The 11,206-nt window shown below is 43.0% G+C and overlaps 1 protein-coding gene across 1 annotated transcript; it reads right to left on the bottom strand.

The window, feature by feature from the left end:
- Positions 1-1,059: 1,059 nt before the first annotated feature.
- On the bottom strand, positions 1,060-1,724 carry LOC119271100 (non-specific lipid-transfer protein 2P-like). The gene has a single exon (XM_037553051.1). The coding sequence runs from the start codon at positions 1,636-1,638 to the stop codon at positions 1,363-1,365; it is 276 nt and encodes a 91-aa protein (XP_037408948.1). The 5' UTR covers positions 1,639-1,724; the 3' UTR covers positions 1,060-1,362.
- Between the last annotated feature and the right edge of the window lie 9,482 nt (positions 1,725-11,206).

Consider the following 11,206-nt stretch of genomic DNA (forward strand, 5'->3'; position numbering starts at 1 on the left):
CTGAACTCCTCCTAGCAGTTCGTCCCCCCCAGCCAAGAACAGACCCTCGCGAGGCTGTTCTTCCTTGTATTGCTCATCATCATCAGCCCAGGAGGCAATCCACCACACCACACACTGGAGTAGGGTATTACACCACAACGGTTGCCCGAACCAGTATAAACTCTGTGTCTCTTGTGCTGTTCCTTCCATAGCTTAGATCTTAGCGAGGCGGAGGGGTGCAGGTAGGTAGAAGGAGAAATCTCCGTGCGCACTCCAGTGTTCGAACCTCAAGGGTCTGCCGGAACCCGAAATCCGACAGAAGGCCATGGCCTCGCTCACCATGCTCACCACATGGACGATCTGGAACGAGCGAAACGCCCGCGTATTCCGCAACAAGGCTGCTTCGCCTACGATTCTCCTCGACAACATCAAAAGGGAGGCTTCGTTCTGGGTCGCCGCCGGAGCTAAAAAACTAGGGTCCATCATGCCGGGAGAGTGATTCTTCCCTGTATTATTAAGGGGTATTTGTAACACAAACTCTATTCTCTCTTAATTAATATATGTGGGAAATCTTTTGCCCGTTTTCAAAAAAAAAAATGAACGGTGAGAGCTGTGAAAGTTCATATTTTGATGTTGAGAAACCACGCCAGTGTTTGCTTTGGTTGCAAAGCCACTGTGCGTGTATCTCCTGTGGACTACGAAATCCTAAAGCATCTCCTGTGGACTACGAAATCCTAAAGCATAGCTCCATCACGCGACGGAGAGACGAAGCTTCAGAGTCATGACGGTCACGGGCATTGAAGGTCCACGCGCGCCAACGGTACAGGTTTATAATGAATGGCTCGACAGGATTATGTTCGGTCTTGAATGGGCTCTTAATTGGCTCAGCTGGCCATCCACATCAACAACAGTGTAAGCGCTGAGTGAGTGGCATCTGTTTGCCCATACAGTACTGTTCATTTAGTGATGGAGTGACCAGCGGACCATGACCTGATGACCAAGCAATACAGTAGCAACTTTGTGTCGAAGGTACATCAATTACATGAGCGGCTGGATGAAAAGCAAGGCAACAGGGTGCTAGGTTTAAGCAAGTATTGTCCGTCACATCCATCGATCAAAATTGACAAAGGAGTAACAAACTACGCAGAGGCTGGATCAAACACGTACACACCATTTTATTATTGCGCACGATACATGAACACACGATTGTACTCGAGAAAAAAAAAGATACATGAAACACACGGTTCGCACGGAGCTGCTCGACGGACGTCGTACCAGTAGCCATGGTAGGAGCTCGTACGTGGTAGTACGTTACGTAGTAGTAGCATAGGCGGCGTGGCGCTGCCTAGCACGCCGCCGGCGGCGGCGGCGGAGGCCCGGCTCCTAGCACTTCGGTACGGGGACGCCGCAGCTGACGAGGGTCTTGCGGGCGTTGGGGCTGTTGATGTAGCTGGAGTACGCGCGGTTGTGCGCGAACTGGCAGAAGCACCCCCGCTGACTCTTTAGGTTGTTGCAGCACGTCTTGGACGGCGGGGTCCCGCTGACGATCGGGGAGGCGCACACCGCCAGGTTCCCGGCGTTGCACTGCGCCGCTCCGCCCGTTGCCATCGCCGCCGCCACCAGCGCCACCAGCACGAGCATCGCTGCGGCCTTCGCCATATGGCTCGACTTTCTTTTGATCGCAAAATACGTGCCGCGGTGGTGGTGGTGGAAGTGTGTGTGATGTGGTTTGCAGTACACGGGAGGCACGTTGCCGCCAATTTATAGGCAGGAGGCGTCCTTGCAAGCCACCCTTGCGGAAGTACAAAGCCCCGGACATTTTGCACTTGACTATTCTGCCCTTACCGGGCTGGCAAATTTTCATTCTGAGTACAAGAGATTTGTGACACGCAGGTGCGGAGCACCGAAGCTACTTTTCTTTGGGCTTTTGGTTTTGATTTTTTGTATCTTTTGAATCAAAAATCCATATTAAAAGATGAGTTTTGAATGGGTTTTGGCGAGTTTTTAGAACTTCAACAAGTTTCAAGTGCTGAAACTGGATAGAAATAAACGGCAAAATCAGCAAGTTTTGGAGATTAAAACTTACAACTTGGTATAACCTTATGCGAAATACAACTACTTTTATGGACCAAGAAACCGTGCGGTTCAGCATGGCCGGAAAGGTGCGTGCCCCCGCACCTCCGCGCCCTTGCGAATTTTTGCAATACCGTGTTGAAATGATTTGAAGGAAGTCAAAACCTTCCAGCCTCACAAACCCAAAAGTTATTTTTCACCGATCCATACTAATTATCGCTGATTTAGTATAACTACATGCAAGACATTAAGGCCAAAACATTAACTTTATTACATTTCAAGAAAAGAATGATGAAAAACACAACAAGAATGAGAAAAGAAAACACAAATAACTAAATCACTATTTCCACGATAGCCTTTAAGGAGTTGCGCCCTTGCCCAGACATCATTGGGTTCACCCTATAAAAGCAAGGACATGAAGTTTCACTCAAGATGCCATATCTAAGCAATTATGGCCAGAAACTTGTATTCGACTAAAAAAATTGTGCTCAATTCATTTCCTCGCCGTGTCAGTCATCCCGAGCTCCTCTGCTGCCGTGGGAGATGTTCCAGCTGTTGATGCGCTGACCCCAAAGCTCCTCCTCATCATACCAGGACATCAAGCTCCAACTGTCGAGCACTACGCGGCAGAGATCCAGAACCTGGGCACGGGTGGGCGAGTGTGGCTGGGCACCTTCAACACCGCAGAGGAGGTGGCGTCCACATATGACACTACGGGTCGGGTGGTGCTCAATTTTCCGGCGACGCACCCGACGCATATTTCCTCACCCCTTCCATTACAGTCGTCTTCCGTGATGAGGAGAAGGAGTACTATCAGGTCAAGGCGCAATTAAAGGCCGAGGCCGACGACGAAACCTATGTAGTGATGCTCGTCGAGACGGATCCGTAGCTCATCGTCAAGACTACGAGCATTCTTCGAGTCGAAGGAGGGTGAGCACAAAAGATTGCAGGAGCTTGAGCGGGAGCACAAGAGGGACACCGAGATCGATGTGATTTTCGACCAACACTTCCACAAGGAGAAGGAGGTAAAGTCGTGGAGTAGATGTATTGTCATTGACCATAAATTGCTCCTCCGAAGGAGGGGTGATAGACATCTCCTCCGACGAGGACTACCTTCGGCGTCACAATTCAGAGTAGAGCTAGTTCTACTATAACGTAGTGCTAGGAATCTAAGAATTATTAACATAGTAGTGTTTAAGTTATGTCGTTCCATATTTAATTACAACATTTTGTTTGAGAGTTCAAAATATGCAATAAACAACACTGCTTTGATTCTCTTATCATGCTAACATCTTGGAGCCTATGGAAACAAAGGAGCGCCTGGTTATTTGGCAACGTAAACCAACAGCGGAAGGAAGGGGAGTTGAGCATCCAGATCATTGTTGACCGTCATCTTCGGTCGCTGGCCAGAGGCTCTGGGGTTGCATCCTTATGTGATTAGTGGAGTTTGAGGGTCGGAGCAAGCCTTAGAATGTTAAATATGTGTTCCGTCATGAATCAACTTGTGATTGGATGGTTAGGAGGGTAATGGTATCCCCAACCTATCAGGGGTCAAGTCCTAGCTTGAGACTGATGTTCGCATTTTTCTGAATTTAATTCAGGCCTTCCGGCAATATGCGTTTAGTGAGAGGAGACGTTTCCGTCAACAACGAAGGTGTCTGTGACGACTTTATCAATCATCAAGATGATGTACCTGCTCAATCTCTTGGGGATGTTCATAAGGATGAGTACATGAGCGTCTGCGTGTGTACTGTGTTCCGAAAAAAATTATGACGATAGCTATCTTGTAAATTGTGACTTGCTTCTCGTTCTATAAAAAAAATATGGCGTACTCTCAGAAAAGAAAATTTAAGTGCTCATATCATGTTTCATATTGGTCACCATTTTTTGGCCTGCTGAAAGAGCACAAAAAATTCTGATGACAAGAAACTTTCCTCTCTATCCCTAAAGCTAACGGAGTTTTCCCATGAAATTCATTTGTTGTTAGTTCAATCTCGAAAATGAATGCTAGTCAGCAAAATCGGGCTGATCGTAAGAACATTATTAATTAGTACACTGTATCTCCAGTTTCTGGCTGTGCCACGGCACTTCCATGGCTGCATTGATATGTATGACAGGTACGTACCGACAGCTTTGTCGTGCCGACAAGGATAGGGCATGGGTTGTGTTTATTGATCGACGTCGACCAAGCCAGCCTATCGCTAGTTTGCATGTGTACGTAGACCATGTGAAGAAAATCAACAGAATTATGTGCGTATCCATCTCGCACCGACTGCCGTATTTCACCCGAAAACCTCCAAAAGAAACACCGGCCCAACATTCATATCGCTCTAAAGCGCACCGCTGAATATTGAAGACAGCTTAGAATAAACGCGACCTCTCATTGTCTCTGTCATTGAAACATTCATGATAACTTTTTTATGTCAAAAACACCGTCAAATCACTACACAAATCAAAGTCTATTGCACTCCTTCTGAAACTGGACATTGCCAGCCCTTTTGACTCTGTTTTTTTGGGGTACATGTTCGAACTCATGATTGAAATAGGCTTTCACTACTAGAAGAAAGCTTATAGATAGAAATTAGTAATAGCGCAGGTTATCTGACCAACGCTACTGATACTTAGTCGTAGAGCTGTGTGCCAACAAGCGCTACAAATACCAAAGTAGCAGTAGCGCTGGGACCCCTGGCAACACTACTGCTAAGTGGCCCCATCACCACCGGCGGGGGATACATGTAGTAGTAGCGGTTGGCCGGAACCAGCGCTACTACTAGAGACGTAGTAGTAGCGCTGGTGGGCTGCCCATCGCTACCGTTAAGTGTGCACGGTGCCAGCAGGTGGGCCCAACTTAGCAGTAGTGCTGGGCCGCCAGCCAGCGCTACTGCTAATGCTACCTTATCCTCCCTGGCCGGCCCGATCACTCTCCCTTCCCACACCCTCATCATCTAACCCCCGCTACCGTCGCCCGCTGCCGTCGTCGCGCTGCCGCCGTCGCCCGATATGTCTCCTCCCACCCTCTCCTTCCATCCCTCCTTCTCCCTCCCTCCCTCAAACCCCGCCTCTCCCTCCATTCCTCCCTGCTCCCTCCGATCGAACCTCTCCCTCCATCCCTCTCTCCCTCCCAGCCCTCTCCCTCTGACCCTCTCCCTCCCTCCTATCCCTCTTGCATTGCATAGATAGATGGATAGATAGATGAATAGATAGATGGATAGATAGATGGTTAGAACTATGGTATTTTTGATATATTGCATAGATAGACAAATGGATGGATGGATGGATTGATATATTGATGGATATATAGATAGATGGATGGATGGATAGATGTTAGGGCTAGAACTAGGATATTTTTTAGTAAATGTATAGGTCCTTTCAATTTTTTGGGTTAGAACTAGGTTTTACAAATTTTTAGGGTTAGAACTAGGTTTAGACAAATGGATGGATAGATGGGCAGTACAATTTTTTAGGGTTATAACTAGGTTTTTTTTACAATTTTTTAGTAAATGTAGGTCTTTTGAATCAACATAATAAGGTTTAGTTGATAGCTTATAGGGTTTCACTAAGTCCTAAGATGAGGATAATAATGTTTTTGTTTATATTTTGTTTTTGCAGAAATCATGGAGCTCCTGCATCATCCCCGCCGCCGTCCCCATCACCGACCCCTCCGACCTCGAGGTGAGACCAGCCAAATCCCCATGTCGATGATGATGTACATGTTTTGATAAATGTAGTAGAGTAGTAGTTAGATGAGTAGTTGTGACAATTTCCATGGAATAGAAAATTTTCAGTGTAGGTCTTTCAAATATGATGGAGATTTATACATGTGATATGTAGTGTTGTGTACTACTAGTGCTTGCCCAAGTGGCCTATGTTTGCAGGGAACACCTCACAATGGCCTATGTTTTGCCGGAGTGTTGATTAATTTCCATTCTGACAAATTTCAGGCACTCAATATATGTTATTTTTCCGTGAATTTTAGCATGACTTGTGCTAGAATATGTAGGAAATATCGAGTGGCACAGATATTCTAGAAAGATAATTAAGCGACATTTCAGGTTGACTTTAAGTCTGTCAGGACTCCACCATATATGAGAGAAGAAGAATGTCGATTGGTGTCATGGGGGTCGTTCTTCCTCTTCTTTTCTCGTGATAGACCTTTTGGTAATGCACGAGAAGGAAGAGAAGAACGACCATCATCGACGGCCGCAAATGTCAGAGAGGAAGAATCCCGACTGTTGTCGTGGGGGTCACTTCTCCTTCGTTCCTGTGTGCTAGACATTTTGGTGTAATGCACTCAGGGACGAAGGGAGGAGCGAGCATCACCCGACGGTCGAATATATACACCACGTGAGCTGAGAGTTTTCAAGAAAAGACTCGATAGACCGATAGTCAACCCGTGATGAATAATAATGATCTAATTTAGTTTTTATAGTACATATATTGAATTTTAGAAGTTTAATCTTTGAATTGTGAACATAGAAAATGTCTGACGACGACGATAGGATCTCGGAGTGCGACTACTGCGGCGACGGCCGGGGTCTGTGCGAAAGGCCTCACATGGTAACGGTCGGCGCTTCAGTATTAAGCTCGATGAGACCTTCGATGTTGAAATGGTACGCAAAAGTGACAAGTATTTTTTCGTAATTAAGCATGACTTCTGCATCTTAAACGTGTAATTTTCGTATTTTACAGTTCGACTAGCTTATCCTATGCCATGCAAGACGCTATGTCTTGGAGAAGCTGAATTTCGAAGATCATGAGAATATGCAGACAAAGATAGTTCACCTCATGATCCATCATGGTTATGCTTTTGCCGTAAAGCTATACAATGCGGAGAGTGTATCCCATTTTGCTTGCTTGAATTGGGATGCACTGTGCAAGTCGTATGGTTTTCAGAAGGGTATGCATGTCACCTTCGATCTTGGTGATCTTGAAGATGACATCAACGAAGCGAATATCGACATATGAGTCCTTGTTGATACGCTTCCACTTCTACCTCTATGCGAGTTTCTCAAACATATTTATTAAGTAATTTATATTATTTATTTCAAAATAGTTAACAGCTTATTTCCATTGACAGCTTATTTTCATTTTTCAAAAAATGTACGGAAGATGGAAGACAGAACCTACTACACCGATGGCGCTGAATTAACTTATGAGGAGAAAGATCATCTTATCTCATTTATTATTGATGTTTAGAATTACAATATCAATTATGAAACTCCTGCACATTATGGTCAATACGTGCCACTAGTGCACGTGTTGAACTACGGCAACATCCATGGAGATGGCATGGTAAGATTTTTCACTATTACGACATCCGTGCATCTTTTGCATACATTCTTCTAAAGCTAAACTAGATTGATAACTACGACGTTATTATTATGTTTTTCAACAGAAAATCCCGAAGGATTGTGCCTGATCTGATGTTTCCGGAAGGTCACCTTGATGTTATTACCTTATGGCCAAGTCCTCCTAGGCTTCACCGCTGTTCATACCAGATTTCTAAAACCGATGAAGACATGACAATCAAAGGATGGAAAAAATGTATGAACAATCGTAGGGAGCTACTTGGAAGCAACATTGTGCGAAGCGCAAGAATTGGAGACAGAATAATCTTCATTCTCTAAAATGGAGTGTCAGGAGCTGATGTGACTTGAACTATGTCGGTATTTCCCCAAAGAGGAAGGGATGATGCAGCACAACTACTGTAGGTATTTCCCTCAGTGATGAGACCAAGGTTATCGAACCAGTAGGAGAACCACACAACACTATGTAAACGGTACATGCACATAAAGAACAAATACTTGCAACCCGACGTGCAAGAGGGGTTGTCAATCCCTCCCGGGTAAAAAGATAGATAAAAGTGTAGTAGACCAGATAAATAGATCTCGCGGAAACGTGAAATAAAATAAATAACAAAAAAGTGCAGTAAGATATTTTTGGGTTTTTGGATCAATAGATCTGAAAATAAAAGCGAATAAAAATAGATCTCGAAGGCAAATATGATATAGAAGAGACCCGAGGGCCGTAGATTTCACTAGTGGCTTCTCTCGAGAAAAATAGCGTACGACGGGTAAACAAATTACTATTGGGCAATTGATAGAACTTCAAATAATCATGACGATATCCAGGCAATGATCATTATATAGGCAACACGTCCAAGATTAGTAGACAGACTCCTGCCTGCATCTACTACTATTACTCCACACATCGACAGCTATCCAGCATGCATTTAGTGTATTAAGTTCATGGAGAAACGGAGTAATGCAATAAGAACAATGACATGATGTAGACAAGATCTATTCATGTAGGAATAAACTCCATCTTTTTGTCATTAATAGCAACGACACATACGTGTCATTTCCCCTTCTATCACTGGGATTGAGCACCGTAAGATCGAACCCATCACAAAGAACGTCTTCCTATGGCAAGAAAAATTGATCTAGTCAGCCTAACTAAAACAAAGATTCAAAGAAGAAATACGAGGCTATAAGTAATCATGCATATAAGAGATCAAAGAACTCAAATAACTTTCAAGGATAAAAACATAGATCTGATCATAAACTCAAAGTTCACCGGATCCCAACAAACACACAGCAAAAAGAGTTACATCAAATAGATCTCCAAGAAACCATTCTATTGAAAATCAAAAGAGAATGAGGAAGCCATCTAGCTACTAACTATGGACCGTAAGTCTACAATGAACTATTCACGCATCATCGGAGAGGCACCAATGAGGATGATGAACCCCTCTGTGATGGTGTCGAGATTGGATCTGTGGTTTCTGGAACTTGTGGCGGTAAGAATTGTGTTTCGTCGACTCCCCTAGGGTTTTCGGATTTTCAGGGTATTTATAGAGCAAAGAGGCGGTGCGGGAGGTGGGGGAGGTGGGCACAACCCAACTGGACGCGCCTGGACCCCCAGGCGCGCCCTGGTGGGTTGTGCTCCCCTCGGAGCCCCCCTCTGGTACTTCTTTGTCCCAATAGGTGTCTTCTGGTCCAGAAAAAATCTCCAAAAAGTTTTGCTGCATTTAGACTCCGTTTGGTATTGATTTTCTGCGAAGTAAAAAACAAGCAAAAAAAACAACAACTGGCATTGGACACTATGTCAATAGGTTAGTCCCCAAAAATGATATAAAGTTGCTGTAAAATAATTGTAAAACATCCAAGAATGATAATATAACAATATGGAACAATAAAAAAATTATAGATACGTTGGGGACGTGTCAGCTTCCCAAGCTTAATACCTTCTCGTCCTCGAGTAGGTAAATGATAAAAACAGAATTTTTGATGTGGAATGCTGCCTAACATGTTCATCACATATTCTTTTCTTTTGTAGCATGGACATTTGGACTTTTATATGATTTAAAGCAATAGTCTAGTTTTGACATGAGGATTTCAATACTCAAGCATATCAACAAGCAACCATGTCTTTGAAAATATCAACACTAAAGTAAGTTATCTGTAGCTCATTATGCTCAATCATTGATCCATTCATGAAAGACACTTGCATATATTAGCTACACCAATGCTCAAGTACGATCATAGTGCCCCTTGGTTGGTGCTTTATAAGAGAAGATGGAGACTCAAATAAAAATAATTGCATAAAGTAAAAAAGAAAGGCCCTTCACAGAGGAAAGTAGGGATTTGTAGAGGTGCCTGGGCTCAAAGCAAAAAAGATAGAGATAGAACATTTGGGGTGGAAATGCCTTTCCTATCAATGAAAATGATCGAGTAGTTCCCAATACTTTCCATACTAGATATATCATAGGCGGTTCCCAAACAGAAAGTAAAGTTTATTCCTTTTTCCACCATACTTTCACATTCCACGGCTAACCGAATCCACGGGTGCCGTCCATACCAACACTTTCCAAGGAATTTATTATTTGATAACATAAATTAAATTCATTTTTCATTTCGGGGCTAGGCATCCCTAATACCTTTCTTGTACTCTAGTGCAATGACAAGTGAATAAACACTCATCTTGAGAATAACACATATAGCATGGAAAAATATCAGCCACCCCCTACCGTTTCATGAGAGATACGAGCACACAAAAAGGAAATTTATTTTGAATATTAGAGATGGCACATACAAATTTTCTTAGAACGGCAAAAGAATATCGCATATAGGTAGGTATAGTAGACTCATATGAAAAAACTGGGTTTAAGGATTTTGGATGCACAAGTAGTGGTCATACTTAGTACAAGTGAAGGCTAACAAAAGATTGAGAAGCATCGAACCAAGAAACAAAAATCACATAAGAGAGCATTAAGCATAACTAACAACGAATAATGCACCACAAGTAGGATGTAATTTCATTGCATAACTATTGAATTTCTTGCTTGATAGGGAATCACGAACCTTAACATCAATATTCTTACTAAAGTATAATTACTAATCAACATGACTCACATATCACTATCATCATATCTCAAAACTATTACAAAGAATCAAGTTTATTTTGTCCAATGATCTTCATGAAAGTTTTTATTATATCCCTCTTGAATATCGATCACTTTGGGACTAGTTTCATATGTTGCTTTTGATAGCTCAAACAAATCTAAGTGAAGAACATGATCATAAAAAAAATTCTTCTCTCAAAATAATACAAGTGAAGCATGAGAGAATTGAAGAAATATGCCCTAGAGGCAATAATAAAGTTGTTATTTATATTTCCTTATGTCATGATAAATATTTATTATTCATCATAGAATTGTATTAACCGGAAACTTAGTACATATGTGAATACATAGACAAAACAGAGTGTCCCTAGTATGCCTCTACTTGACTAGCTCGTTAATCAAAGATGGTTAAGTTTACTGACCATAGACATGTGTTGTCATTTGATGAACGGGATCACATCATTAGAGAATGATGTGATGGACAAGACCCATCCGTTAGCTTAGCATAATTATCGTTTAGTTTTATTGCTATTGCTTTCTTCATGACTTATACATATTCCTCTGACTATGAGATTATGCAACTCCCGAATACCGGAGGAACACCTTCTGTGCTATCAAACATCACAACGTAACTGGGTGATTATAAAGATGCTCTACAGGTGTCTCCGAAGGTGTTTGTTGGGTTGGCATAGATCAAGATTAGAATTTGTCACTCCGAGTATCGGAGAGGTATCTCTGGGCCCTCTCGGT

This window comes from Triticum dicoccoides, chromosome 1A, assembly GCF_002162155.2.
Source record: "Triticum dicoccoides isolate Atlit2015 ecotype Zavitan chromosome 1A, WEW_v2.0, whole genome shotgun sequence".
Classification (NCBI taxonomy): Eukaryota; Viridiplantae; Streptophyta; class Magnoliopsida; order Poales; family Poaceae; genus Triticum; species Triticum dicoccoides.

What these genes read in the sequence shown, in the direction of transcription:
- LOC119271100 (XM_037553051.1), bottom strand. Translation starts at nt 1,638, where the DNA reads ATGGCGAAGGCCGCAGCGATGCTCGTGCTGGTGGCGCTGGTGGCGGCG.